This window comes from Babylonia areolata, chromosome 16 (assembly GCF_041734735.1).
Source record: "Babylonia areolata isolate BAREFJ2019XMU chromosome 16, ASM4173473v1, whole genome shotgun sequence".
Lineage (NCBI taxonomy): Eukaryota > Metazoa > Mollusca > Gastropoda > Neogastropoda > Buccinidae > Babylonia > Babylonia areolata.
In genome coordinates, this window is record NC_134891.1 from 4,711,405 (window position 1) to 4,738,904 (window position 27,500).

Here is a 27,500-nt window from a genome sequence, read left to right on the forward strand (position 1 = left end):
ATTTTTCTACAGAATTTTGCCAGGAACAACCCTTTTGTTGCAGTGGGTTTTTTTACGTGCGCAAAGTGCATGCTGCACACGGGACCTCGGTTTATCGTCTCATCCGAATGACTAGCGTCCACACCACCACTCAAGGTCTAGTGGAGGGGGAGAAAATATCGGCGGCTGAGCCGTGATTCGAACCAGCGCGCTCAGATTCTCTCGCTTCCTAGGCGGACGCGTTACCTCTAGGCCACCCACTCCACTCCTGTTTTCCGATTTTCTCACTGACCATACCGGAGAAACAGGGACTGACATGATTTCTATGATTTACGACGTACCTGGCAATTTTTTTTAGTGCATATATTGTACATAGTTGATGTGTATGCACAGAACCGGGTCCGTTTCTCATCCTCTAGTTGCTTTGATTTAGGGTTTGTGTTGGAATTTTTTGGTTTCAGGAAATAAAAAAAGAATTTCTGATAACTGCACACCGCGTTCTCTGTGTTGTATTGTAGAAGTGGATCTCTCTCTGTCTGTCTGTCCATCTGCTTATGATCCTCTGTGTGTGTTGTGTGTGTGTGTGTGTGTGTGTGTGTGTGAGAGAGAGAGAGAGGGGGGGGAACAATCACACGCGCACATGGCCACGAAATTATAATCCAGCTTGAGAGTACCACTTTGTGATACATGCTTTCGAACTGTATTTAATACAAACTATACAAAGATATCATTTTAACTCACTCAGTACGGCCAGTCCTCTCTTCTCCTCTACACAGACCCCTCGGATGTCCAGTGGGTGTCTGAATGACCCAACCTTTAGCTTCCGTCGTCAGAATTGTGGTATTCTTTGTCAACATTCACGTCTTCAGTATAAGAGCCTTCCGCTTGCAATATTTTGATGATGGTAATTGGAGTGAAACGCTGTTAACGTCGTCTCTTTCGCCGTTCGTATGGAGAGAGTTAATGCAAACGGTGCAAGTTATGGCATGGGACTGTTTTGTATGATGTATGTATACATCGAAACTATACTTTGGCAGTCTTATCTTTTTTTTCTTCTAAGGCTTCTAAATGAATTATGTACAATGGAGGCGCGCGCGCGGACACACACACACACACACACACACACACACACACACACACACACACACACACACACACACACACACACACACACACACACACACACACACACACACACACACACACACACACACACACACACACACACACACACACACACACACATGCCCGTGCGTAAGAACAAGGACATGCACAAACAAACACAAATTTGAATATATTCCTTATTTTGGTCCTTACATCACTGGTATAACCGAAATAGAATACAGTTTAATACAGTTGCCGATGAATAGTGATGATGGTGATAACCACTTTATTAATGCCAAATGATAACTAGTAGTAGTAGTAGTAGTAGTAGTAGTAGTAGTAGTAGAATGATCATTTCAAATACTGATTACGGGCTTACCGCATTGATATACTTGAGAAAGGTCCCACTGTCTCACATACAAAACTGACGACCCAGAACATAATTGTCTTAAAACTTGAAAAACAAGAGAGGCAAGGCCTTCAAGACTCACTTGTGATAAATTACGTCCCCTAGCATTAATTACAGAGTAATTTCCCTTTTTTACTATCTGCACCAAAACGTTTGCAAAATAAATAAAACTTCCATGCTTAGCAAAAGAAGTTCCTGTTTGAACAAAAAATGATAATAATGACTCCTCTAGTTGTTGTGTCAGAATAAGAGGTCAAAGTGCCAAGTTTAGAGAATACAAAAAATATAAATATAACAGTAAATGCAGTTTGCATATAATTAGGCTTCTTTTTATATTTTTATTTGTGCCCATCGCAGAGGTGCAATATTGTTTTAAACAAGATGACTGAAAGAACTGAATTTTTCCTATTTTTATGCCAAATTTGGTGTCAACTGACAAAGTATTTGCAGAGAAAATGTCAATGTTAAAGTTTACCACGGACACACAGACACACAGACACACGGACGGACACACACACACACACACACACACACACACACACACACACACACACACACACACACACACACACACACACAACCGAACACCGGGTTAAAGCATAGACTCACTTTGTTTACACAAGTGAGTCAAAAAACCCTGATAATTTTCTATATAACATTCCATACATGAGGGACATAAAGTCAGTCAGTCAGTCAGACAGACACAGAGAAACACTTTAAGATGTTAACAATGTTTAAAGCATACAATACATAATCCACTTCTTATGGGAATCTTCAAACTAGAAAATACTGTATTTATGATAAAAGTCTGGAATTGATCAGTCCCTGATCAGAATATTTCAAAAACAGAACATTTGTTTTCTTTGAAATAAACAAAAACAGCAACAACATCGACAACAAAAAGCGAAAAAACAGATGATCACTTATTATCATTGTCATAAAGCTTTATAACAGAACTCCATATTTGTACGAAGAAACAAGGGAGACAAGACCTTCAAGACTCACTTGTGACACGCGCTTTTTCCAGTAAAGGAATCAAGAAGGAAAATAGATTTTAAAATATCGTAAAGATGGGTCCTGTGTTGAATTTTGATAAGCTCTGAGAAAAAAACAACAACAACAACAAAAAAAAAACAAACAACAGGCCGGCTAGCGGGATCGAACTACAGTTTCAGTTTCAGTTTCAGCAGCTCAAGGAGACGTCACTGCGTTCGGACAAATCCATATACGCTACACCACATCTGCCAAGCAGATGCCTGACCAGCAGCGTAACCCAACGCGCTTAGTCAGGCCTTGAGAAAAAAAAGTAAATGAATAATAGATAAATACATAAAAATTTTAAAAAACTGCTACTACTAATAATAATTTGTATAAGGCGCAAAAACTTGATGAAGTTAACTATAAGCTCGTACAAAAAAATTAAAATAATAATAATAAAATAAAATGATAACGGGGAAAAAAAAGTACATTTACAGCTCATTTCCGAAACAAAAACAGCTGAAAACAACGTCCGATTTTCTTTTCATTGTATTTCGAAAAAACGTTCTTGGGATCTGGATTTTATACAGTGTACTTATAATGAAGAAGAAGAAGAAGACAAAGCTGACTGCAGGATTCTTCAGAACAAAAAAAACTTATACTTTCCTGCCTACCTTACGCTGGTTTCTGTACCGCACCACGTTCCAATCACATCTGTACAAATAAAATCCACTGTGACAGTGGTCAAAATGGACATGACACTGATGGCTGATATGTATGTATGTATGTATGTATGTATGTATGTATGTATGATAGTCAGTCGTCTTCGACTGTGGCCATCAGAACAGCAGAGGAGGTAACTGCTGTCCCGACTATCTAGGCAAGAATTTGATCATGGTGGAGAAAGTCTTGCCCAAGTACATCCCCACTCTCTCGACCAAGAGGGTTTTAGGACAGTCGGCGTTGGGGATGGTTCCCAAAGGCTCAACTCTCCCCCAAGGCTGTAGCACTAAGAGCCAGAGCTGTTTTGCCTCCTGGTTTGAGAGTCTTAGTAGTAGTGGTCCAAAGGTGGACGGTTTCTCCAGCTGACCGTCGGGTCCACGTTTAGGGGTCCACCGCCCGCGTCCATGCGCGCAGGGGATGGACGTCCAACACCCTCTGGTTGAGAGCCAAGGTCATTCTCTAGGAAGTCTGCAGGAACACAAGAAGAAGAAGAAGAAGTAGTAGTAGTATTAGTAGTAGTAGTAGTAGTAGTTGCTGCTGCAGTAGTAGTAGTAGAAGTAGTAGTAGTAGTAGTAGAAGCAGCAACAGCAGCAGCAGCAGCAACAGCAACAGTAGTAGTAGTAGTAGTAGTAGTAGTAGTAGAAGCAAAAGCAACAGCAGCAGCAGCAGCAGCAGCAGCAGTAGTAGTAGTAGTAGTAGTAGTAGAAGCAAAAGCAGCAGCAGCAACAGCAACAGCAACAGCAGCAGCAGCAGCAGTAGTAGTAGTAGTAGTAGTAGTAGTAGTAGAAGCAACAGCAACAACAGCAGCAGCAACAGTAGTAGTAGTAGCAGCAGCAGCAGCAGCAGCAGCAGCAGCAGCAGCAGCAGTAGTAGTAGTAGTAGCAGCAGCAGCAGCAACAGTAGTAGTAGTAGCAGCAGCAGTAGTAGTAGTAGTAGTAGTAGTAGAAGCAACAGCAACAACAGCAGCAACAGCAGCAGTAATAGTAGTAGTAGTAGTAGCAGCAGCAGCAGAAGTAGTAGAAATAGTAGTAGGAAGAGAAGTAGTAGTATCAGCATCATTAAATGTTGCTTTGATTCTTAAATCTTAATTTGTCAAAAAACAATATGGGCACGCATGAGAAAGGTCAAACAAGAGCTAGATATTTCAAGAAAAAGAATGAAAGAAAGGTGGAAAGAAAAAGGAAAGAAGAAAGAAAAGAAGGAAAAGTCACCATAACCGAATGCCGCATGAAAAAGAAAACTTTTTTTTCATCTGGTGAGAGAGAGAGAGAGAGAGAGAGAGAGAGAGAGAGAGAGAGAGAGAGAGAGAGAGAGAGAGAGAGTGTGTGTGTATGTGTGTGTGTGTGTGCTTGTGTGTGTGCGTGCGAGCATGCGTGCGTGAGTGTGCATGCGTGTGGGGGGGGGGGGGGGGAAGGGTGTGAGGGGGATGGGGCCTGGGGGGAAGGGGGAGGTGGCGGAGAGAGAGACTCGGACGGGGCACTGACGAAGGATCAAGGCAGAGGTTGCAGACTGTGTGACTCACGTTTCTTCCAAAAGTCAGCGTTACCCGCTGGAGGCTGGCTGCAATCGATCAAAAAAAAAAAAAAAAAAAAAAAAAAAAGCATGTACATTCTATATCAAAGGAAGGGACATAGCAAAATGGGGACGAAAACGTGTTAAGCAACATACCTTTGTCTTATTTCAGTGACAGGACATCTGTGAGTGATGACTTTCTAAAGGTAAGACAATTTTCGACAAACCTATCTTGAATGACAATGATTTCATAGGTTATGTAATACTTTTTGATAATGATTTGTCAACGCACACATCTACATTTGTTTCAGTAGACAAACCTATCTTGAATGACAATGATTTCATAGGTTATGTGATACGTTTTGATAATGATTTATCAACGAACACATCTACATTTGTTTGAGTAAAAAGAACCTGATTAGTATTACTGTGTGTTCTAATTCTAATTCCATGAAAAAAAAAAATAACATGCATGCATTAAGACACAAAGATAAGACAATCGTTGTAAGTAATATACATACTTATAATTTCAATGATAAAAGAAACACACTTCATGAATGCATACGTACCTCTCAAACAAAAACGTAGTTAAAAATAGACGTAGTCTTATTTTAAATTTATTTCACAAGAACAAGAAACACGCAATGGACAGACTTCTAATTTCAGTGAAAATAGATAACGTCTGTCCTTGTTCAATATGCACCTTTTTGTCGAAAAAAAACAACAACAAACAAACCCTCAATTCCTTCTTTGATATGCATTTATTCACTAGTTCGTTCATTCGTTTAGTTAATTATTAATTTATTCATATCATTTTACTGTTGTTGTTGTTCATATGCAATCCTCTATGCATCACACACACGCACGCACACACACACACACACACACACACACACACACACACACACACACTTTTACAAAGAGAGAGAGAGAGAACTTACTGTTGATAAGGTTGAACAGTTCTGGGCGCTGGTCGACTGAAACAAAAAGTGAAATAAATGAAAATGAAATACACAGTTGATAATGACCATCAGGATGAACGACCAGAGACAGACAATCATGAACAAGAAACAGAACCATTATTCGATGATCATATAACAAGAAATGAGGTGATGAGCAGCATAAATCATTTGAAAAGTGCTGGTCCAGATTGCATAGTAAGCGAAATGTTCAAATGTGCTAATTCGGTAAATAAATGATTATTTGTTAACATTGCTGTTTGATAAAGGAGTCTTTTCAGAGGCGTGGTCGAAAATCTGTAATGGTTCCTTTTTTCCTAAGAAAGGAGATAGGTATATCCCAGACAACTACCGAGGCGTGGCAACTGACGAGTATTATAAGTAAAATTTACACAAGCGTCTCTCTCTATTAACTCATACATAACCCCATCACCAACCCAGTGGGACACTCACGGAGTACAACAGTCGCCACACGCTCGCGCACAGAACGTCGAAAACTGGCCACCGACACCCGCAGGGTAGCAGAACCGCCACAACATGAACGCCAGGGCCGCCAGAAAGACGGTAGCCAGCAACCCGGCGAAGATGATCCAGCCCAGATTCTCGGTCATGGCTTCCCGGGAGTTGTCGGCCAAGGTGGTCTCCGGAGCCTGAGTTGGCGCTGCCGTAGTGGGGGCGGCGGTGGTGACAGGGGCTGCTGTCGTTGGAGGGGTAGGGGTGGTGGTGGGACATTCCTGGAGGGGGGAGAGGAGGAGGTGGAGGAGGAGGAATTTTGTTTAATATCCCGTCACACATACTGGTGATTGTTGATGATCGGGAGGTAAAATATAACTGTTGTTGCTGTTGTTGATGATGATGATGTTATTGTTGGTGTTGGTGGTGGTTGTGGTAGGGGTGTGTGTGGTGTGTGTGGTGTGGGCGTTGTCGCCATTGTTGTTCTGGTTGTTAACGTCGCCGACAATCATCGTTGTAGTCGTTGTCATCACAATCACGATCGCAATCGCTATCGTCATCACATTGATTGTTTCCGCGAGTACAGAAATGCACAAGCACATCCACGCACATACAACAGAAACACACACACACACACACACACACACACACACACACACACACACACAAAAAAATAACCGGCAAGCACACACACACACACACACACACACACACACACACACACACACACACACACACACACACACACACACACTCCCCCAAACCCCCACCAACCGCAAAACTCAAACCCTGTCTCACCGTCACGATGACTGTGACGATGGCGTTGGGGTTGGAGGTGAGCTTGCCCTTAGAGCCCGTGCCGGAGTCTGAGGCGACGATCTGCAGGGTGTGAGTGGTGTCGGCAGTCAGCTGGCTGGTCACCACGATATTGCCGCTAGCCGTCACGGTGAAGGGGCCACTCGCTCCGCTGTACGTCACCACGTTGTTGCCTGCAGTCAGTCAGTCAGTCAGTGCTCAGTGTTGTCGTCATCATTGTCGTCATCATCATCGTCATCATCATCATTATCATCGTCATACTCAGGGGGGTCGCTCGCCCAGGTGTAGGTCACCACATTGTTGCCTGCAGTCAGTCAGTCAGTCAGTCAGTGCTCAGTGTTGTCGTCATCATTGTCGTCATCATCATCGTCATCATCACCATTATCATCGTCATATTCAGGGGGGTCGCTCGCCCCGCTGTAGCTCAGTGTCGTCGTCATCATCGTCATTATCATCATCATTTGTATTTGTATTTCTTTCTATCACAAGGCAAGGCAAGGCAAGGAGTGTATTTCGTGTGCCCCCTGGGGGCATTGAAACATTACATGTGTTCATCATTTACACATGTCCAATAAATACAAAAAAGAGTTGATGTCAAAAACAAGAAGTAGGCTCGTTCGTTCAGTCACTTAATATACACATTGACAAGTATTATTTCACTCATAATACAAACAAACATACAAATAAAACAGCAAAAAATCAATTAAAACGGAACAAAAACCACAAAAAAACGTATCAATAGACAAAAAATTAATAAAGAGAGCTGTGAATAGATTAGCAGAAACCAAGGATTTAAGTTTCAACAGTATTCTTTTGTGTTTTTTTTCAGAAAATAATAGATTTCTCTGTGTGAAATTCGGGCTGCTCTCCCCAGGGAGAGCGCGTCGCTACACTACAGCGCCATCCTTTTTTTTTTCTTTCTTTGTTTTGTGTATCTTTGTATTTTTTTTTCCCTGCGTGCAGTTTTTTATTTGTTGTTCCTATCCAAGTGGATTTTTCTACAGAATTTTGCCAGGAACAACCCTTTTGTTGCCGTGGGTTCTTTTACTTGCGCTAAGTGCATGCTGCACACGGGACCTTGGTTTATTGTCTCATCCGAATGACAAGCGTCTAGACCATCACTCAAGGTCTAGTGGAAAATATCGGCGGCTGAGCCGTGATTCGAACCAGCGCGCTCAGATTCTCTCGCTCCCTAGGCGGACGCGTTACCTCTAGGCCATCACTCCACTCTCATCGCTCCACCATTATCATCGTCACACTCAGGGGGGTCGCTCGTCCCGCTGTAGGTCAGCACGTTGTTGCCTGTAGTCAGTCCGTCCTTAGTGTTGTCGTCATCATCGTTCTTATCATCATAGTCGTTGTCGTCATCATCATCATCATCATCATCATTATCATCATCATCGTCGTCGTCGTCATCATCATCGTCGTCGTCGTCATCATCATCATCATCATCATCATCATCATCGTCGTCGTCGTCGTCGTCGTCATCATCATCATCGTCATCGTCGTCATTATCACTACTGCAACAAATGGGTTGTCCCTGGCAAAATTTTGCAGGAAAAATCAACTTTGACAGTAAAAAAACAAAAAAAACAAAAAACCAACAACAAAAAAACACAAAAAAACCCAACAATAAACAAACAAACAAACAAAATAAATTAAAAAAAAAACACTTTGGCAGCCTGAACATCACGCAGATAGAAAAATCTGTTGTGACAAAAAGTGATAAATATCAATTACTACTATGACCACTCCTGCTGCTACTACTACTACTACTATACTACTGCCACCATTAGTGCTGCTGCTGCTACCACTACTACCACTACTACTACTACTACTGCCATCAGTGCTGCTGCTATTGCTGCCCCGTACCGTCCAGGGAGGAGTCGAGATCGGTGGCCACGACGTTGGACCCAATGCTGGTGCCGACATTGCTGGGACAGGCGGTGATAGTGATGGTCTGTGTTCCCACTGTGAAGGTGGGCGCGTTGTCGTTGATGTCAGTGATGGTCAGATGGACAGTGGCCGTGCTGGTGTGGCCAGCCACGTCTGTGGCCTGCCACCAGGAAGGTCGTGAGGATGCTGATGAGGTTGATGAGTGGATGAAGAGTATCCGTTGTGACGGGTGTGTGTGTGTGTGTGTGTGTGTGTGTGTGTGTGTGTGTGTGTGTGTGTGTGTGTGTGTGTGTGTGTGTGTGTGTGTTCAAGTAAAGCACTTTATAGTTATATGTGAGGAGGGACGCTCTCAGAGACCGACAGACACGTTGACACAGAGGCCGACATAGAGACAGAGAAAGGCACACACACACACACACACACACACACACACACACACACACACACACACACACACACACACACACACACACACACACACACACACACACACACACACACACACGCAAGCTTAAAAAGGACCGTCCAGGCTGACTACCTCACCTTGACCACCAGTGTCTGAGTGGAGGGCATGGCACCTTGGTCCACGTCATATTCCACAGTGGAGCTGATGACGCCGGTCGTGGGATTGATGGTGAAGTAAGAGCTGGTGCTCACGAAGGTGTAGGTTGGGCTGTCGTTGGTGTCTGGGTCAATCGGCGTCCAGTTGGGATCCACGGAAATCTGACAGAATTTCAACATTGGCGCGACCCGTCAGGGAATGGCGATGATTTGATACAGTTCAGTTCAGTTCATGAAGCTGATTCATGTCTCTTCAACGTTGGTGATATTAGACAAATACGTAGACTGACAGAAAACTACTGCATTTCAACGGCGGATCATTCTCGGAAGAAGGGAGGAAGGAAGGAAGGGAGGAAGGAAGGATGAGGGAACTTAGTCAATCAATCATTCGATGAAATATGAACAGCAGCCAGAATATTGAGAATATAAAACACAACAATAGAAACAAAATCGAGACGGGCGAAATAGCCGAGTGGTTAAAGCGTTGGACTTTCAATCTGAGGGTCCCGGGTTCGAATCACGGTGACGGCGCCTGGTGGGTTAAGGGTGGAGATTTTTACGATCTCCCAGGTCAACATATGTGCAGACCTGCTAGTGCCTGAACCCCCTTCGTATGTATATGCAAGCAGAAGATTAAATACGCACGTTAAAGATCCTGTAATCCATGTCAGCGTTCGGTGGGTTATGGAAACAAGAACATACCCAGCATGCATACCCCCGAAAGCAGAGTATGGCTGCCTACATGGCGGGGTAAAAACGGCCATACACGTAAAAGCCCACTCGTGTGCATACGAGTGAACGCGGGAGTTGCAGCCCACGAACGCAGAAGAAGAAGAAGAAGAAGAAACAAAATCAAAAACAACGGGTGGCCTACAAACGCACAAAACAATATTAAGGACAACGCTCTTTCTTCAGGTTTTGTAGTTTTCTGGGTGTTTGGTTTGGTTAATTTGTTGTGGGTTTTTTTTCCCCTAAAAACCTTGAAACGTAAGTGAGAATGAAAACAGCCAGGGAAATCAATAATCATGTCAGATATAATCATGCTGACGTGTCACTCTCTTCAATGCATACCGTGTTGAATTCGGTCCACATTGTGTACCACACCTCGAGTGCTTTGAAATACAAGCACTTGATTATGCTATATCTTTTCTTTTTTTTTAAACTGAACCAGTGTCAACAACAATGAAATGACCCGATTCATTAAAGTGTTTATCTAAACTATGATTTGTATTTGTCTTCGCGGTCATTCATCCAAGTGGCATTGAAACTATTCCATTCCGGCTGTTTGCGGAGTATCACTGATATTATGCGGACACACACACACACACACACACACACACACACACACACACACACACACACACACACACAATCAATTCAAACGAACCATACCAAACGTTCTGATTTCAGGGATCTATTGTACTGGCGATGTTTGTTCATAGATGAAACGATGTTTCCATCAGTAGAAGCTGAACCTCATTTTCAGTGGTTTTCGACTCTTATTTTGTAGGTTATTTTACTCAATTTAGTGTGGTTTCAGTCACTAAACTAACGTGCTGCCATTTTGCTCTTTCCGTTTTTTTGTCCCGCATTCCATAAAAAAAAGTTTTAAAAAAAAAAAAAAAAAAAAAAAAAAAGAAACATGGCGACTTGGGACGACAAGTGTCGGTTCGGAATTTTGCTATGGGTCACTTCGCGTATTATTTTGCATATTTCTTTATTAGAACTTCACGTAACACGCCATTCTCATAATTGCAGTTGCAAAACATGCGAAAGTTTTCGTTTAGATTGGTGCAACAGATTAGGAGGCTAGAATAGGACATCACCACCGGTTAATAATACTGAACTCAGCCATTATTATTCAGATAACTTGCCAAGAAAACGAACAGCCGGAAGTACACACTGTCAGACTGACTTACCCATCCCTCCTCTGTACTGAGAGTGAAATCGGAAGGGAGCAGTTCGATCTCCTCGTTCACATCCGTCACTCTGACGTAAAGGTAGGCCGGTGATGACGTACAATAGCCGTCAGTACACGTCACGGTGATGTTGGTGTTGCGAGTGTCGGATTGTTCATAGTCCAGTGTGCTCTTCACGTTAATCTGCTGCTGATTGGCGGCTATGAAAAACAATATAATTCAAGACAAAATATTTAAGAATATCACACACACACACACACACACACACACACACACACACACACACACACACACACACACCTGCCATTCGTTTTTCTCTTGGCAAAAGTCACTGGTTATGACTCATGGCCAGACTTTATTGCCTTCTGCAGACCGGAACTCTACTGGAACTTCTGGTGGGGTTGGTGCTCCTTGGACAGTGCTCACCACGTGTGCAAATTCCTTTAGCACTTAGTTGTGCCTCCATGTGTACCGTCATTGGCTCAACGCCGCTTTGCATGAGCTGAGGACATGTTCCACTGTTTGTTTGCTATGGCAGAGTGGGCACGCAGGTTCATCTGCTTTCCCCCATTTCACCAAGTTTGTATTCTGGGGAAGGAAGTCGTACACAGATCTTAGGATGAAGCTCATCCTCAGAGGGGCCATGTTCCACATGTCGCTCCAGCTGAGGCTCCTTTGGAGTGCATTTTCCCATGTTGTCCACTGCCCCTGCTGGCCTTGCTGGACTGCCTTCTGAACTCTTTCATCATCTTCTTCCTTCTTGACCTCCTGTATGATCATGTCTCTTTTTCCTTTCCCCTTTGCCTTGGACCACCACTCCATCTTTGTCGATACCCAGGCCCTGTCTGTTGGTTTGGGTGTGTCCTAACTGATATTTGATAGGGCCCTGTCTGTTGGTTTAGGTGTGTCCTAATTGATGTTTGATAGGGCCCTGTCTGTTGGTTCAGGTGTGTCCTAATTGATGTTTGATAGGGCCCTGTCTGTTGGTTTGGGTGTGTCCTAATTGATATTTGATAGGGCCCTGTCTGTTGGTTTGAGTGTGTCCTAATTGATATTTGATAGGGCCCTGTCTGTTGGTTTAGGTGTGTCCTAATTGATATTTGATAGGGCCCTGTCTGTTGGTTTAGGTGTGACCTAATTGATATTTGATAGGGCCCTGTCTGTTGGTTTAGGTGTGACCTAATTGATATTTGATAGGGCCCTGTCTGTTGGTTTAGGTGTGACCTAATTGATATTTGATAGGGCCCTGTCTGTTGGTTTAGGTGTGACCTAATTGATATTTGATAGGGCCCTGTCTGTTGGTTTAGGTGTGACCTAATTGATGTTTGATAGGGCCCTGTCTGTTAGTTTGGGTGTGACCTAATTGATATTTGATAGGGCCCTGTCTGTTGATTTGGGCGTGTCCTAATTGATGTTTGATAGGGCCCTGTCTGTTAGTTTGGGTGTGTCCTAATTGATCTTTGATAGGGCCCTGTCTGTTAGTTTGGGTGTGTCCTAATTGATATTTGATAGGGCCCTGTCTGTTAGTTTGGGTGTGTCCTAATTGATATTTGATAGGGCCCTGTCTGTTGATTTGGGTGTGTCCTAATTGATGTTTGATAGGGCCCTGTCTGTTGATTTGGGTGTGTCCTAATTGATATTTGATAGGGCCCTGTCTGTTGATTTGGGTGTGTCCTAATTGATGTTTGATAGGGCCCTGTCTGTTGATTTGGGTGTGTCCTAATTGATGTTTGATAGGGCCCTGTCTGTTGATTTGGGTGTGTCCTAATTGACATTTGATAGGGCCCTGTCTGTTGGTTTGGGTGTGTCCTAATTGATGTTTGATAGGGCCCTGTCTGTTGGTTTAGGTGTGTCCTAATTGATGTTTGATAGGGCCCTGTCTGTTGATTTGGGTGTGTCCTACTTGATGTTTGATAGGGCCCTGTCTGTTGGTTCAGGTGTGTCCTACTTGATGTTTGATAGGGCCCTGTCTGTTGGTTTGAGTGTGTCCTAATTGATATTTGATAGGGCCCTGTCTGTTGATTTGGGTGTGTCCTAATTGATGTTTGATAGGGCCCTGTCTGTTGATTTGGGTGTGTCCTAATTGATATTTGATAGGGCCCTGTCTGTTGATTTGGGTGTGTCCTAATTGATGTTTGATAGGGCCCTGTCTGTTGATTTGGGTGTGTCCTAATTGATGTTTGATAGGGCCCTGTCTGTTGATTTGGGTGTGTCCTAATTGATATTTGATAGGGCCCTGTCTGTTGATTTGGGTGTGTCCTAATTGACATTTGATAGGGCCCTGTCTGTTGGTTTGGGTGTGTCCTAATTGATGTTTGATAGGGCCCTGTCTGTTGGTTTAGGTGTGTCCTAATTGATGTTTGATAGGGCCCTGTCTGTTGGTTTAGGTGTGTCCTAATTGATGTTTGATAGGGCCCTGTCTGTTGGTTTAGGTGTGTCCTACTTGATGTTTGATAGGGCCCTGTCTGTTGGTTCAGGTGTGTCCTACTTGATGTTTGATAGGGCCCTGTCTGTTGGTTTGAGTGTGTCCTAATTGATATTTGATAGGGCCCTGTCTGTTGGTTCAGGTGTGTCCTAATTGATATTTGATAACCATCGGTACTACTACTACTACTACTACTACTACTACCACCACCACCACCACCACCACCACCACCACGCCCTCCTCTTCCTTCTCTGTGGACCACAGCTTTTACTTTTGCTATTGCCACTGCTGCCGCTACAACCACTATCAACCACACCGCCAACACGCCCCCCTCACCCCCCCCCCCCCCCCACCCAGCCCAGAACTGACTGTCCAACTCAAAGAACTGCAGGGCGTCTAGGGGGGAGGTGGACAGGAGGCACTGGGTGTCTGTGTCGTCATCAGTGACGGTGAAGGAGGCCAGAGACCCCACGGGCGTGTCCTCAGGGATGTCCCTGTTGTAGTTGAGCTCCGTGATGAGGGGCTGCACGTTGGCCCCTGGACACGCAGGGAGGAAAACAATGAATGCAAAAAGGAATAGATAAATGTAGGCATGGCTAATTAAATGTGAACAGGAAAACGATGAGTGAATATATGAACAGATAAATGTAGGCATGGCTAATTAAATTTGAACAGGAAAACAATTCAGGAAACAAAGTATCAAACAACCCTTTTTTTTCCTTCATACAATTCCACCCACCAACCATACTAACAAATAAATGAAAGACATTTTCAATAATGCAAAACAGTCAGTATCAGTATCAGTAGCTCAAGGAGGCGTCACTGCGTTAGGTCAAATCCATATACGCTACACCACATCTGCCAAGCAGATGCCTGACCAGCAGCGTAACCCAACGCGCTTAGTCAGGCCTTGAGAAAATAAGAAGAAGAAGAAGAAGAAGAAGAAGAAGAAGAAGAAGAAGAATGATAATAATAATAACAGTCAAAGTGCAATTATACTCACTTCTAAACACACTGAATGTGAAGTCTGTCGTCAAGGGAGATAACTGGGGTTATAAGCCCACGATTTCTCGCAATCCCACGATTTCTCTCACTTTGAGAGAAATCGTGGAATTGCAAGAAAGTGTGGACGTTCCCCTCCCATGTTTTGCTCTCAACTGCGAGAAATCGTTGGGGGTGGGGGTGGGGGGGGGGTGCGCTCCCATTACTTCTGACAATGTGTGAAAAAGCGCGGGAAGTCCCTGTTACTTTGATTTAAAAAAATAAAATAAAAAATAAAAATTCCTTTGTCATCGAAGTTGGGTTCTTTTATTTTTTCCCAAAGCAAATCTAAGAGTAAATGAGAGAAAAAGAAAGGCAAAATAGTGGGTGACACCGACAATCATGATAATGACAGTGGCGTTAGCAAAGACATCCATCCATTCATTCATTCATTCATTCATGTCCTGGCATTTTTACTTGTGTATTTATCACCCGATATCACACCAATGTTATTTGACCCTTTCAGAATTGTTTAGAAACGTGTAAAATATGTTAAACATCGCAAATTGAGAAGATTAATATTCCTACATACGAGATCAGAAACATACCTGCGGAGGTATTCAGACAAACTATATTATGCAAACAAAAAACAGACTCACTGAATATACATACACACACACACACACACAAACTCTCTCTCTCTAATACACACCTTACGCATTTTGTCTCAACATCGGTATTGACAGTCTTACCCTCCACCCTCTTTATCTTCCCCTTACCCCCACCCCCACCCCTGACCCCCTCGTTCCTTCTCATCACCCCATTCACCCCTCCCCCCCCCCCTCGTTCTCCTGCTACACACCTCTCCCATAGCAATGTCTCACCACTTAGAGTTGCCTGTATGTATATGGGACTTAAGGCAGGATGTTTTTGGTCAGCACAAGTGACTTCAAAGATGATGGAGCTGAAACAGGCTGCCTTCAGACTCGTAGATGCCCGTATCACACCGCTAGCTGAAAAAAAATCAACAAGAATTGGGATTAAAAATAAAACACACACACACATACACACACACACGCACTCACACATACAGAAAGAGAGAGAGAAAGAGAGGGAGAGAGAAAGAGAAAGAGAGAGAGAGAGAGAGAGAGAGAGAGAGAGAGAGAGCATGAAATAGAAATTTAATTATATCCAGTTCGCCGAGCGTTGAATCGTATCATGAATATCAAGTGTGTTCTGCCCTACTGCCTTCGCCCTTTGAAGTAACATTAACCTTACGCCTCTTACCCCTCTCCGCCCCTCCCCACATCCCCCCCGATCTCCCCACACACACCCTACACAGCCACCCCACGATATCAGCGCCAGCAGTCCTTAGCAGAAATACTAGTGTTAAGTCGTCTTGAGGTCACACTCCAGAGAAGTCCCTGCCTCGCTCTTTCCCATTATTGATTGCTGGGCGTGGGGAGAGACAGAGGGGAGGATAGATAGACAGATAGATAGAGAGAGAGAGATAGAGAGAGAGAGAGAGAGATAGATAGAGATAGATAGATAGAGAGATAAAAGAGAAAGAGAGACAAACAGACCAAGAGACAGAGACAGACAGACAGTTTGACAGAGACGGAGACTGGAGACAGAGACAGACTGAAAAAAACACAGACACGGGCACACAGGGACAATAACAGACACAGAAACACAGAGCCACACGCAGAGACAGAGACACAGAAACACAGGCAGAGACAGGAACACAGGGACGCACACAGAGACAAAACAGGATAACTCAGACACGGGCACACATGAGTAACAACAGACACATAAACACAGAGACACAGGCAGAGACAGACACAGAGAAACACAGGCAGAGACAGGAACACAGGGACGCACACAGAGACAAAACAGGATAACACAGACACGGGCACACAGGAGCAACAACAGACACAGAAACACAGAGACACAGGCAGAGACAGACACAGAGAAACACAGAGACTGACTGTCAATGTAGAAGAGGGATGAGGTGGGGTCGGTCTTCAGGGTGTATTCCAAAGGATCGTTGTCGTTGTCCAGACAATTGACACCATACACTGAGCCTCCCGCCTCTATGTTCTTCGTCAAAGGCACGGTCACTGACACTGCAGGCACAACGGAGACCGCTTCATCAACTGCTCTGTGGTCTGGTTGGCTGGATGTTTGATTGGGTAATTGGATGGCTGATTGGTTGATTGGCTGCCTGGTTGGTTAGCTGTGTTTGGTTGGTTGTTTGATTAAATGACAGTTGATTAGTTGTTGGTTGGTTGATGCATCGATTGGTTGGTTGTTTTGTTGGTTGATTGGTTGGTTGGTTGGTTGGTTGGTTGGTTGGTTGATAGGTTGCTAAAGTTCTTGTTGGGTTGGCTGGCTGATGATTGATTGTTTGGATGGTTGAGTGGTTAAATGTCTTGTTGGATGGCTGGTTGGATGATTGCTTGGTGGTGGTGAGTTGCTTGCTTCCTTAATCATTTACCCATTAATTCATGTTTTTATACATTTGTACTTTTTTTAAAAATCGATTTCTCTCTCTCTCTCTCTCTCTCTCTCTCTCTCTCTCTCTCTCTCTCTCTCTCTCTCTCTCTCCCTCCCTCTCTGTACACACAAACACACAAACATTTATTTACAAATATAAATATACATATATTGTATCTTAATACACACACACACACACACACACACACACACACACACACACATATATATATATATATATATATATATATATATATATATATATATATATATATATATGTGTGTGTGTGTGTGTGTGTGTGTGTGTGTGTGTGTGTGTGTGTGTGTGTGTGTGTTTGTGTGTGCATGTGTTTCGTTCGTTCGTTCTTCAGTTTAACGTCTTTTCACTGTAAGTGATATTAGACGGTGTGTGTGTGTGTGTGTGTGTGTGTGTGTGTGTGTGTGTGTGTGTGTGTGTGTGTGTGTGTGTGTGTGTGTGTGTGTGTGTGTGTGTGTACACAAGACAGAGAGACAGACAGACAGACAGACAGAGACAGAGAGGCAGACAGAGAGATTCATCTGTTTCATTCCATTTGATGGCTCAGCTCGTTGTCCTACCTGAAGACTGGGTGCCGAAGTAAGGAGGCGTGTTGGGCCTCAGTCTGATCTCCACCACGGCACTCACCGTGTTGGAGGTGTCGCTGATGTCCTCGCACTGCAGGTAGGCGTAGTAGACTGGTGTCTGCGAGTAGTCCAGCTCCTCCAGAGGGTGAAAGTCCAGGCGATACTGATCCGCTGTAGGCAAGACAGAGAGAGGGAGACAGTGGGAGTAGTGTATGTGGGGGAGTGGGGGGGGGGGAGGGTGTGTGTGTGTGTGTGCTGATTATCTGATTGTTGTTTTTCAGCAATGTATCTTTATTCTTATCTTATCTGTCTATTATAATCAAGGTGCAATACAGTAGGCTATGCTTATAATTATATTCAAAATAATGTTTCTTAATTCTTTCTGTTTTTACATTAAGAATACCAGTTATTACCTGCAGTGTGTGGATGTATGTATGAAACGGTGTATGTGATATTTGTTTTTTACATTTGTGTCTTCGTAATATTCGTAAAGCTGTTGTTGACTTTTACAGTTATGGTCCCCATGTTGTTTACTTGTCTATGTTGTGATAATGCACCTGACCAAATTTCTCCAGTTGGAGATAATAAAGTTATTCTTATTCTTATTCTAGATTCGTTCGTTTATTTATTTATAGTCTGTTCATCTAAGATGATGATATTAGACTGAAAATAAATGATACAATTATTATTATTTGGATTATTATCATTTCTATCATAATGATGATTGTTATTATTAATTAGAAATCGACATTTCAGTATATTCGAATGAAAAGGGGGGTGGTTGAGGTTGGGGTGGGGGGGCGAGGGGGAGGGGACTAAGAAAGGAAGAGAGAGAGAGAGAGAGAGAGAGAGAGAGAGAGAGAGAGAGAGAGAGAGAGAGAGAGAACAGAATGTGGAAAAGATAAAGTACAAAATCTAAAAGGGAGAGGGTGAAAGTCAGTGATTGGAGAAAGAAAGAAAAAAACATAATACTGGAAGGGTGTGTGTGAGAGGCGGGACGGAGGAAGCGGGATTAGGACAAAAAAAATTATCAATAATCAAATATTGTATGCACTACTTCTGTAGATTATTATTTGAAAAGAGGTTCATGTGGGGACCTACAATATTCAACCAACTGGACTATTCAACACATAACTAGCTAACTTTAATAAAGAACAGTTTGAAATATATAACTTTTTTTTCCAAACAAATGTTAACATTTGAAACGGGTAACACGTGTTCCGTAATTTCTGGAGGCAAAAAAGGTTTCATTACTAAACAGCGGGTTAAAACGTGCCCTACCGTTAAACCTTCCTTGCAGATGCATTCAATATTTTCACAATATTTTGGGGGGTGGGGGGTGGGTGGGGAATAGAGAGTGACTGAGCAAGAGAAGCAACCAGACAGACAGACAGAGATGTTGACAGAGACAGAGAGGTACAAGAGAAAGACACACACACACACACACACACACACACAGGGATTGAGGAGAGGGAGGGAGGGAGGACGGGGGGAGGGGGAGGGGGGCATTAGAAAGAGGAGAGCAGAGACAGACAAACACATAATACAGAAGGAAAAAAAAAAGAGACAAACTCGGGGTGAGAAACACAGACATGAAAAGGTCAGAGACAGAGAAATAGACACACACACACACACACACACACACACACACACACACACACACACACACACACACACACACACACACACACACACAGAGCAAAGCAGAGATAGAGACAACGACAAGGACAAAGAGAGAGGAGAGAGAAATAGAAAGAGAGAGAAAGACAGGCAGACGGAAAAAGACCCCACCAACAACAACCGCATGAAAACCGTCAGCACTGGAAGCAAGAAACAACCAACGCTAGAAGTCAAGTATGTGCATGTCATGATTTTAACTACATTTTTATAATGGCCCGTTAATCTCAGAGAAACTTTCAAAGCTGTCAGCAGAAACTGCACGCACACACTGCACACAACTTTTTTTTTTTTTTTCAGTTGCAGCCACGCGTCTCTTATGCCATGGAGTCGAAGAAATACAAAACACAAAATTTATTCTCGTGACTAAAATCCAAGGCAAGGCAAGAAGTCTATTTCACAAGCCCCATATCAGTCCACGCTTTCTCGCAAACTTACGATTTCTCTCTCACTTTGAGAAAAATCGTGGGATTGCGAGAAATCGTGGCCGTTCCTCTCTCAATTAAGATAAATCGTGGCCGTTCCTCTCTCAGTTGTGAGAAATCGTGGCTGTTCCTTTCTCAATTAAGATAAATCTTTGCCGTTCCTGTCTCAATTGTGATAAATCGTGGCCGTTCCCCTCTCAATTGTGATAAATCGTGGCCGTTCCCCTCTCAATTGTGATAAATCGTGGCCGTTCCTCTCTCAATTGTGATAAATCGTGGCCGTTCCTCTCAGTTGTGATAAATCGTGGCCGTTCCTCTCTCAGTAGTGAGAAATCGTGGCCGTTCCTCTCTCAGTTGTGAGAAATCGTGGCTGTTCCTTTCTCAATTAAGATAAATCGTGGCCGTTCCCCTCTCAATTGTGATAAATCGTGGCCGTTCCCCTCTCAATTGTGATAAATCGTGGCCGTTCCTCTCTCAATTGCGATAAATCGTGGAGGGCGCCCCCGTGATTTATCGCAAAGTGTGAGAAATCGTTGGAAGTCCCCCTTATTTTAATCAAAAATATTTCCTTTGTCATCGGAGTTGGGTTCTTGGGATCTTTTGCAAATCTAAGATAAAAATCAGATAGAGAAAAACAAACTAGAAATGGGGGTGGGGTGGGGATGATGGGGGGGGGGGGGGGGAGGCAGAGGTGGGAGGGTGGGGGTGGGTGTGGGTGGGGGGGGGGGGATGACGACGATCATGATAATTACAATGGCGTTGGCGAAGACATCAACAATAGACGGTGAAAGTGATGACACAGTACTGCTTTAGAAAAAAAAAAAGTGTATGTGTGTGAGAGAGTGGGCGAGTGAGTGAGTGAGTGAGTGTGTGTGTGTGTGTGTGTGTGTGTGTGTGTGTGTGTGTGTGTGTGTGTGTGTGTGTGTGTGTGTGTGTGTGTGTGTGTGTGTGTTCTTCATTTCATGCTTGCTCATTTGTTCATCTGTTTGTGTGAGCATCGTTTTGCATGAAAGACTGCACAGGAAAAAAAAAGATTCTCAGTTTCATAGAAGACACTCAAGAACATGAAAATATCATTTTAAAAACAGATTGAAAGGAAAAAACAAATTAATCAACAGGGAGACACAAATGCATACTACGAGAGTTACGGCTTTGTAAGGTTTGTAACATGTCTGTGATTGGGGACGAGTTTCATTTTATGATGGAATGTCCCAGTTATGATCAGTTGCGAAATACACATGTTCCCCCAAAATACTTGTCAACTAAATCGGTTTTTAATTTTGTAATACGTTCAAATGAGGCAAAAAAGTCATTATAGCTGTAAGTAAGATGATTAGATTTGCAAATTTTGCCTAGGTACACTTTTGGAGTTAAAAGACATTTGTATTTTCTCAACTTTTATGTAACATTGTTATGTATTTGGAAATGTTTGTTCTGGGCATGAAAACATTATTTTGTAGTAATCCTCCATACTGCAATAGGAGTGAAAGGATTATTAAAACTTGAAACTTGTGTGCGTTTCCTTTTGTGTGTTTACTTGGCTGGTTGATTTGTTTTGTTTTGGTTTTTTGTTGTTGTTTTTTTTTTGTTGTTTTTTTTCTTTCACTCTGTTTTTAAAATAATATTGTCATGTTCTGAGTGTCCTCTATGAAACTGAGAATCTATTTTCAGTGCAATCTTATACGCGAAAGGATGTTGACAGAATCAGTTGAACAAACGAGTAAGCATGAAATGAAGAACACTCCAAATAAATATGACAGAAAAGATTGTATCACATCAAACATCAAAAATATTTGGTTCAGTTTTTCACACTCCCTGAGTGAGGATAAAGTATTGTGAAACATTTTTTTTTCTATCACATTTATGTAGAGAGTTGAATCATTTTGATGTTATTCTTAACATCCTTCAGGAAAGATTTGATTCAAGTCTTATTATATTATATTGTATTATATCATACCATATTATATTATTATTATTATTATTATTATTATTATTATTATTATTATTATTATTATTATTATTATTATACTATATCAATTTATATTACATTATATTATATTGTATCATGTAATATGACATATTATATCATATCGTATTGTGTTTGAGTTATGTACATTGCCTTAATTTCATTGTTTGCTATTGATTCCGATGTTGAATTTGAGGTTAATGCATTGCAGTGATCCATCTTGCGTGAAATACAATGAACAGGCGTGTTTCAGTGTCATTACTGTTAATGTCTTCAATAAGGCCACTGTCGTTATCATTATCGTCATTGTCGTCGCCCCCTCTTTCTCCTTTCTTTTCATCCCTCTGTTTGTGTGTGTGTGTGTGTGTGTGTGTGTGTGTGTGTGTGTGTGTGTGTGTGTGTGTGTGTGTGTGTGTGTGTGTGTGTGTGTGTGTGTGTGTGTGTGTGTGTGTGTGTGTGTGTGTGTGTTGTGTTTGTTTTTTGTTTGTTCGTTTTTTCTCTCAGATTTGGATTGGGAAAAGATAAGAAGAACCCAACTCCGATGACAAAGGAAATATTATTTTTGATTAAAACAAGGGGCACATCCCACGATATCTCACACATTGCGAGAAATCGTGGGCTTACACCCCCTGTATAGGACTGAAACAAAACAACGCATGCAGCGTTCACACACATCAAACAAAGAAACGAACAGAATGATGACAAGAACTGGACAAAGAAACAAAAACCGCCAACTAAGCGAATGCACACGTCTTTTCCCTTGTCAATGCACACAGTTCCATCGGTAAGAAGTACGTAAAAAGAAGCAAAGGATGTACGTTTTAACTCTCCCCATACGAACGGCGAAAGAGACGACGTTAACAGCGTTTCACCCCAATTGCCATCATCAAAATATTGCAAGCGGAAGGCTCTTATACTGAAGAGGTGAATGTTGACAAAGAATACCACAGTTCTGACGACGGAAGCTAAAGGTTGGGTCATTCAGACACCCACTGGACATCCGAGGGGTCTGTGTAGAGGAGGAGAGCGGACTGGCCGTACTGAGTGAGTTAACAATAACTGTTCGTCTTCTTTGATGGTTCCTTTCGGGGTTTAGTTGTATACTGGTTGTATAAACACTAATAATAATAATATTAATAATAATAATAATAATAATAATGTACAGTTATATAGCGCCCTTTCTCACTAAGAGCTCAGGGCGCTTTACATGAAAGAAAAAAATATTACAAGTAACATAAAACATTCATGACCACTCTTTCTCAAATACCCCTCCCCACCACTCACACTCTCCCTTTCCCACTCTACATATATCCAAAGTGAGCTGACATGGGTGGTGCTGGAGAAAAGGGAAGCTGAGAGTACTTATAGATAGGTTTTAAAAAGATGAGTTTTTTGTGATGAGCGAAAAGCAGAAATAGAATCAGATGCACGGATATGATGAGGACGGTTGTTCCAGTTGTGAGGAGCAGCAAAGAAGAAAAAAAACGTTCACCATAGGTTCTTGTATTGACGCGAGGAAGTTTCAAAAGGTAACCGTCAGAGGAAGAGCGGAGATTTCTTGTGGGGGTGTAAACACTGATAAGGTCAGAAAGATAAGTAGGTCCTGCGGAGTGGAAAGCGGGATAGCAGCGACACGCAACTTTGTATTAAATTCTATTACACTGCTTCATTAACCCATTTTAACTCTTCACGCGCATGACAGGATCTTTAACGTGCATATGCGATCATCTGCAAGCGGACACACACGCGGGGTAGTTCAGGGCACCAGTACAGATATGAACGAACTTGTTGGGATACGGTAGACCTGGAAGCAGCCTGTGCAGGGACTGGAAGGATCCATCCTGGTCAGGGACACCTTCACCTCCACAGCAGCCCCACCATCATCTGCACAATTGGCGTCGGTCAGAATGAGCGTGGAGGTGGTGGGGTTTGTCTCGGCGATCTCGACAACGTATTCCAGATCTGTGAACTGCAGCTGGGACCACACATAAAATCAATCAATCAATCAATCAATAAACAAATAAGGTAAACAGATAAATGAATAATTACATAAATAAGTACATAAATAGATAAATAAATAAAATATTACATAAATTAATAAACAAACAAATGAATGAATAGTAAAATAGATAGATCGAATAAATGGACGAATGAATGATGTTCTAATATAAAACAGATGAAATAATAAAGGAATAAAGAAATAGATAGATATATTTTTTTTATCTTTCCGTTGGTTGGTTGTACTTTTCTGTTGTAGTCTCTATCGTCTGATGGATCTACAAACCAGTTGTTGTTATTGTTGTTGTATGGTTTTGTTGTTGTTTCTTGTGTGCATTGAATTCATTGAAAATGGTTATACTACTACTACTTCCACTGCTGGTGATGCTGCTGATACTGCTGCTCGGTGTTACTACTACTACTACTACTACTACTACTACTACTACTACTCAGTTTCAGTTTCAGTAGCTCAAGGAGGCGTCACTGCGTTCGGACAAATCCATATACGCTACACCACATCTGCCTAGCAGATGCCTGACCAGCAGCGTAACCCAACGCGCTTAGTCAGGCCTTGAGTACTACTACTACTAGTAGTAGCTGCTGCTACCGCTGATGCTGTTGCTTCTACGACTACTGATGTTGCTGCTGCTACTACTACTTCTACTAAATCTACTACTGAAGGCTTATTGGAATACAGTAATGCCGGTAGAACAGATTTTCAAGACTCTGCTCCAAACATGTGTCTCTTTGTTCGTGATTCAGCCATCAAGTCATCATGATGATGATGATGATGATAACAACAACAACATTAATAATCATCATTATCATCATCATCATACAACAGTAACATTATGATACAATGGTAACAGCATTATTGTCACGGGTCGTCTCTCGGGAACCAAGGACGATGAAGCGTAATGCTATCATTGGTGCACACACACACATATATATATATATATATATATATATATATATATATATATATATATATATATATATATATATATATATTCCCCTCCCCTTCCACTAGACCTTGAGTGGTGGCCTGGACGCTAGTCATTCGGACGAGACGATAAACCGAGGTCCTGTGTGCAGCATGCACTTAGCGCACGTAAAAGAACCCACGGCAACAAAAGGGTTGTTCCTGGAAAAATTCTGTAGAAAAATCCACTTCGATAGGAAAAACAAATCAAACTGCACGCAGGAAAAAAAAAAGGAAAAAAAAAGGGTGGCGCTGTAGTATAGCGACGCGCTCTCCCTGGGGAGAGCAGCCCGAATTTCACACAGAGAAATCTGTTGTGATAAAAAGAAATACAAATACAAATGGCTCTGGACCCTAAAATCCCGAGCACACATGTTGTCACAGGTGGGGCGTGGGACACCAGCACGCAAGGGAAGGTGGTAATGGTAACAATAACAGTAACGACAATGACAACGACAACAACAGTATCGACAACGACAACAACAGTAACGACAATGACAACGACAACAACAGTAACGACAATGACAACGACAACAACAGTAACGACAACGACAACAACAGTAACGACAACGACAACAACAGTAACGACAACGACAACAACAGTAACGTCAACGACACATCCAACAACAGTAACGACAACGACAACAACAGTAACGACAACGACAACAACAGTAACGACAACGACAACAACAGTAACGTCAACGACACATCCAACAACAGTAACGACAACGACAACAACAGTAACGACAACGACAACAACAGTAACGACAACGACAACAACAGTAACGTCAACGACACATCCAACAACAGTAACGACAACGACAACAACAGTAACGACAACGACAACAACAGTAACGACAACGACAACAACAGTAACGACAATGACACACCAACAACAGTAACGACAACGACAACAACAGTAACGACAACGACAACAACAGTAACGACATCGACAACGACAACAACAGTAACGACAACGACAACAACAGTAACGACATCGACAACAACAGTAACGACATCGACACATCCATCAACAGTAACGACATCGACAACAACAGTAACGACAATGACAACGACAACAACAGTAACGACAACGACACATCCAACAACAGTAACGACAACGACAACAACAGTAACGACAACGACAATGACAACAACAGTAACGACAACGACACATCTAACAACAGTAACGACACATCCAACAACAGTAACGACAACGACACACCAACAACAGTAACGACATCGACAACAACAGTAACGACATCGACACATCCAACAACAGTAACGACAACGACACATCCATCAACAGTAACGACATCGACACATCCAACAACAGTAACGACAACGACACATCCATCAACAGTAACGACATCGACACCCCGAACAATAGCATCTCTTACCGCTGAAGACACCAGTCCGAAGGCACACCCCGCCAGAACAAGCAACAAGGACACCAGAGGCATTGTCCCGCCCTGTCAAAGCCAAGCTGAGACAAATTACAGTCCAGTGATTCCGATTCAATTTTGTGCTTGCTGTATATCTCCCACACTGTTGCAAAAATCTGTCTCACGTTTAGGTTTCCCAATTTTCTTCAAGTCGTGTTCGCCATTTTGGAAGTCGCATCAAAGCTGTTATGCCGCAGATTGGCTTGTAAGGAGATTCGTCTGAGGTCCTTTTTTTTTTTTTTTTCTTTCTTTCTTTCTTTCAATCTTCGCGTAAACATAAAGTGTTCACATTTGTTCGCTGCGTGAGGGCTATGAATTGAAATCGATAACGTGCTTTGTGTTGCACTTGGGTTTGTCAGGCCGACGCCAATGAAAGAGACAGTGTGTATTCCCATAGTGTCAGCACTGGCAGGGCAAATACGCGGGCCACAAAGTTGACGGTCTTCAAAAGACGTCGTACTGGTTGTCTAGAAACGAACGTTGTTGACGGGAGCTTTTGGTAAGACAGCTGCCAATTTATTACTGTTTTTTTTTTTCTTTCCTGATTTTGTTTACGTGATTCTTGTCCAAAACCCAAGAGTTAGTGCAAAGGGTGTGTTTATGTCCAGAATGATCTCAGTGTCAATTGTCTATTGGAGTGGAAGATATGAGTGTCATTCAGAATGTTGACAAGTTATAGCAGCTTGAATGCGTTATGACACTCTCTTGCTTCGACCAGAAATGGATAGTCATTGTCTGCACTTTTTGGTTGACATCATGTTTCTTTGCTTGTTGTTTGTTCTTAGTTTTTACCCCTCTTTCTTTCATTCTTTCTTTTTGTCTATCTTTCTGTCGTTCTTTCTTTTCTTTCATTCTTTCTTCCTTTTGACTCTCGTCTTTTCTTTATTTCATTCTGGTCACATTTTATTTATTCCTTTCTCTCTTTTTTTCTTTACATTTGTTTCTCTTTCTTTTCTTTTTCCATGTCTTCTCTTTTTTTTTTCTTTTTTTAAACAAGATATTGCTGCTACGCCTGTGTCGAACCATCGTTTGTTGGCATCAGTCCACGCGCTGTCAGTCTAAACCTAATAAGGCAGGTTTTTTTGTCATTCATTTGTTATGACCGTGCAATAGCCGAATGGTTAAAGTGCTGGACTTTCAATCTGAGGGTCCCGGGTTCGAATCTCGGTGCACCTGGTGGGTAAAGGGTGGAG

The 27,500-nt window shown here is 42.5% G+C and overlaps 1 protein-coding gene across 1 annotated transcript; it reads right to left on the reverse strand.

The window, feature by feature from the left end:
• Window positions 1-1,891: 1,891 nt before the first annotated feature.
• Window positions 1,892-26,557, reverse strand: LOC143291083 (protocadherin Fat 4-like). The gene is made up of 14 exons (XM_076600693.1): window positions 26,263-26,557; window positions 23,668-23,857; window positions 17,809-17,985; window positions 16,704-16,841; window positions 15,600-15,728; window positions 14,104-14,271; window positions 11,310-11,509; window positions 9,373-9,552; window positions 8,806-8,989; window positions 6,916-7,106; window positions 6,118-6,398; window positions 5,647-5,682; window positions 4,716-4,753; window positions 1,892-3,661 (listed from the first exon to the last, which is right to left on the reverse strand). Exons 1-14 carry the CDS (start codon window positions 26,323-26,325, stop codon window positions 3,519-3,521), a joined length of 2,118 nt encoding a protein of 705 aa, XP_076456808.1. The 5' UTR covers window positions 26,326-26,557; the 3' UTR covers window positions 1,892-3,518.
• Window positions 26,558-27,500: the final 943 nt, after the last annotated feature.

Bases quoted from the DNA above. Each gene is read 5' to 3' on its own strand.
- LOC143291083 (XM_076600693.1), bottom strand. From the start codon at position 26,325: ATGCCTCTGGTGTCCTTGTTGCTTGTTCTGGCGGGGTGTGCCTTCGGA. The intron at 23,858-26,262 runs GTAAGAGATGCT...GTGTGGTCCCAG, and splicing joins TCGGACTGGTGTCTTCAGCG to CTGCAGTTCACAGATCTGGA. The intron at 11,510-14,103 runs GTCAGTTCTGGG...TGTTTTTCATAG, and splicing joins GCAGTTCTTTGAGTTGGACA to CCGCCAATCAGCAGCAGATT.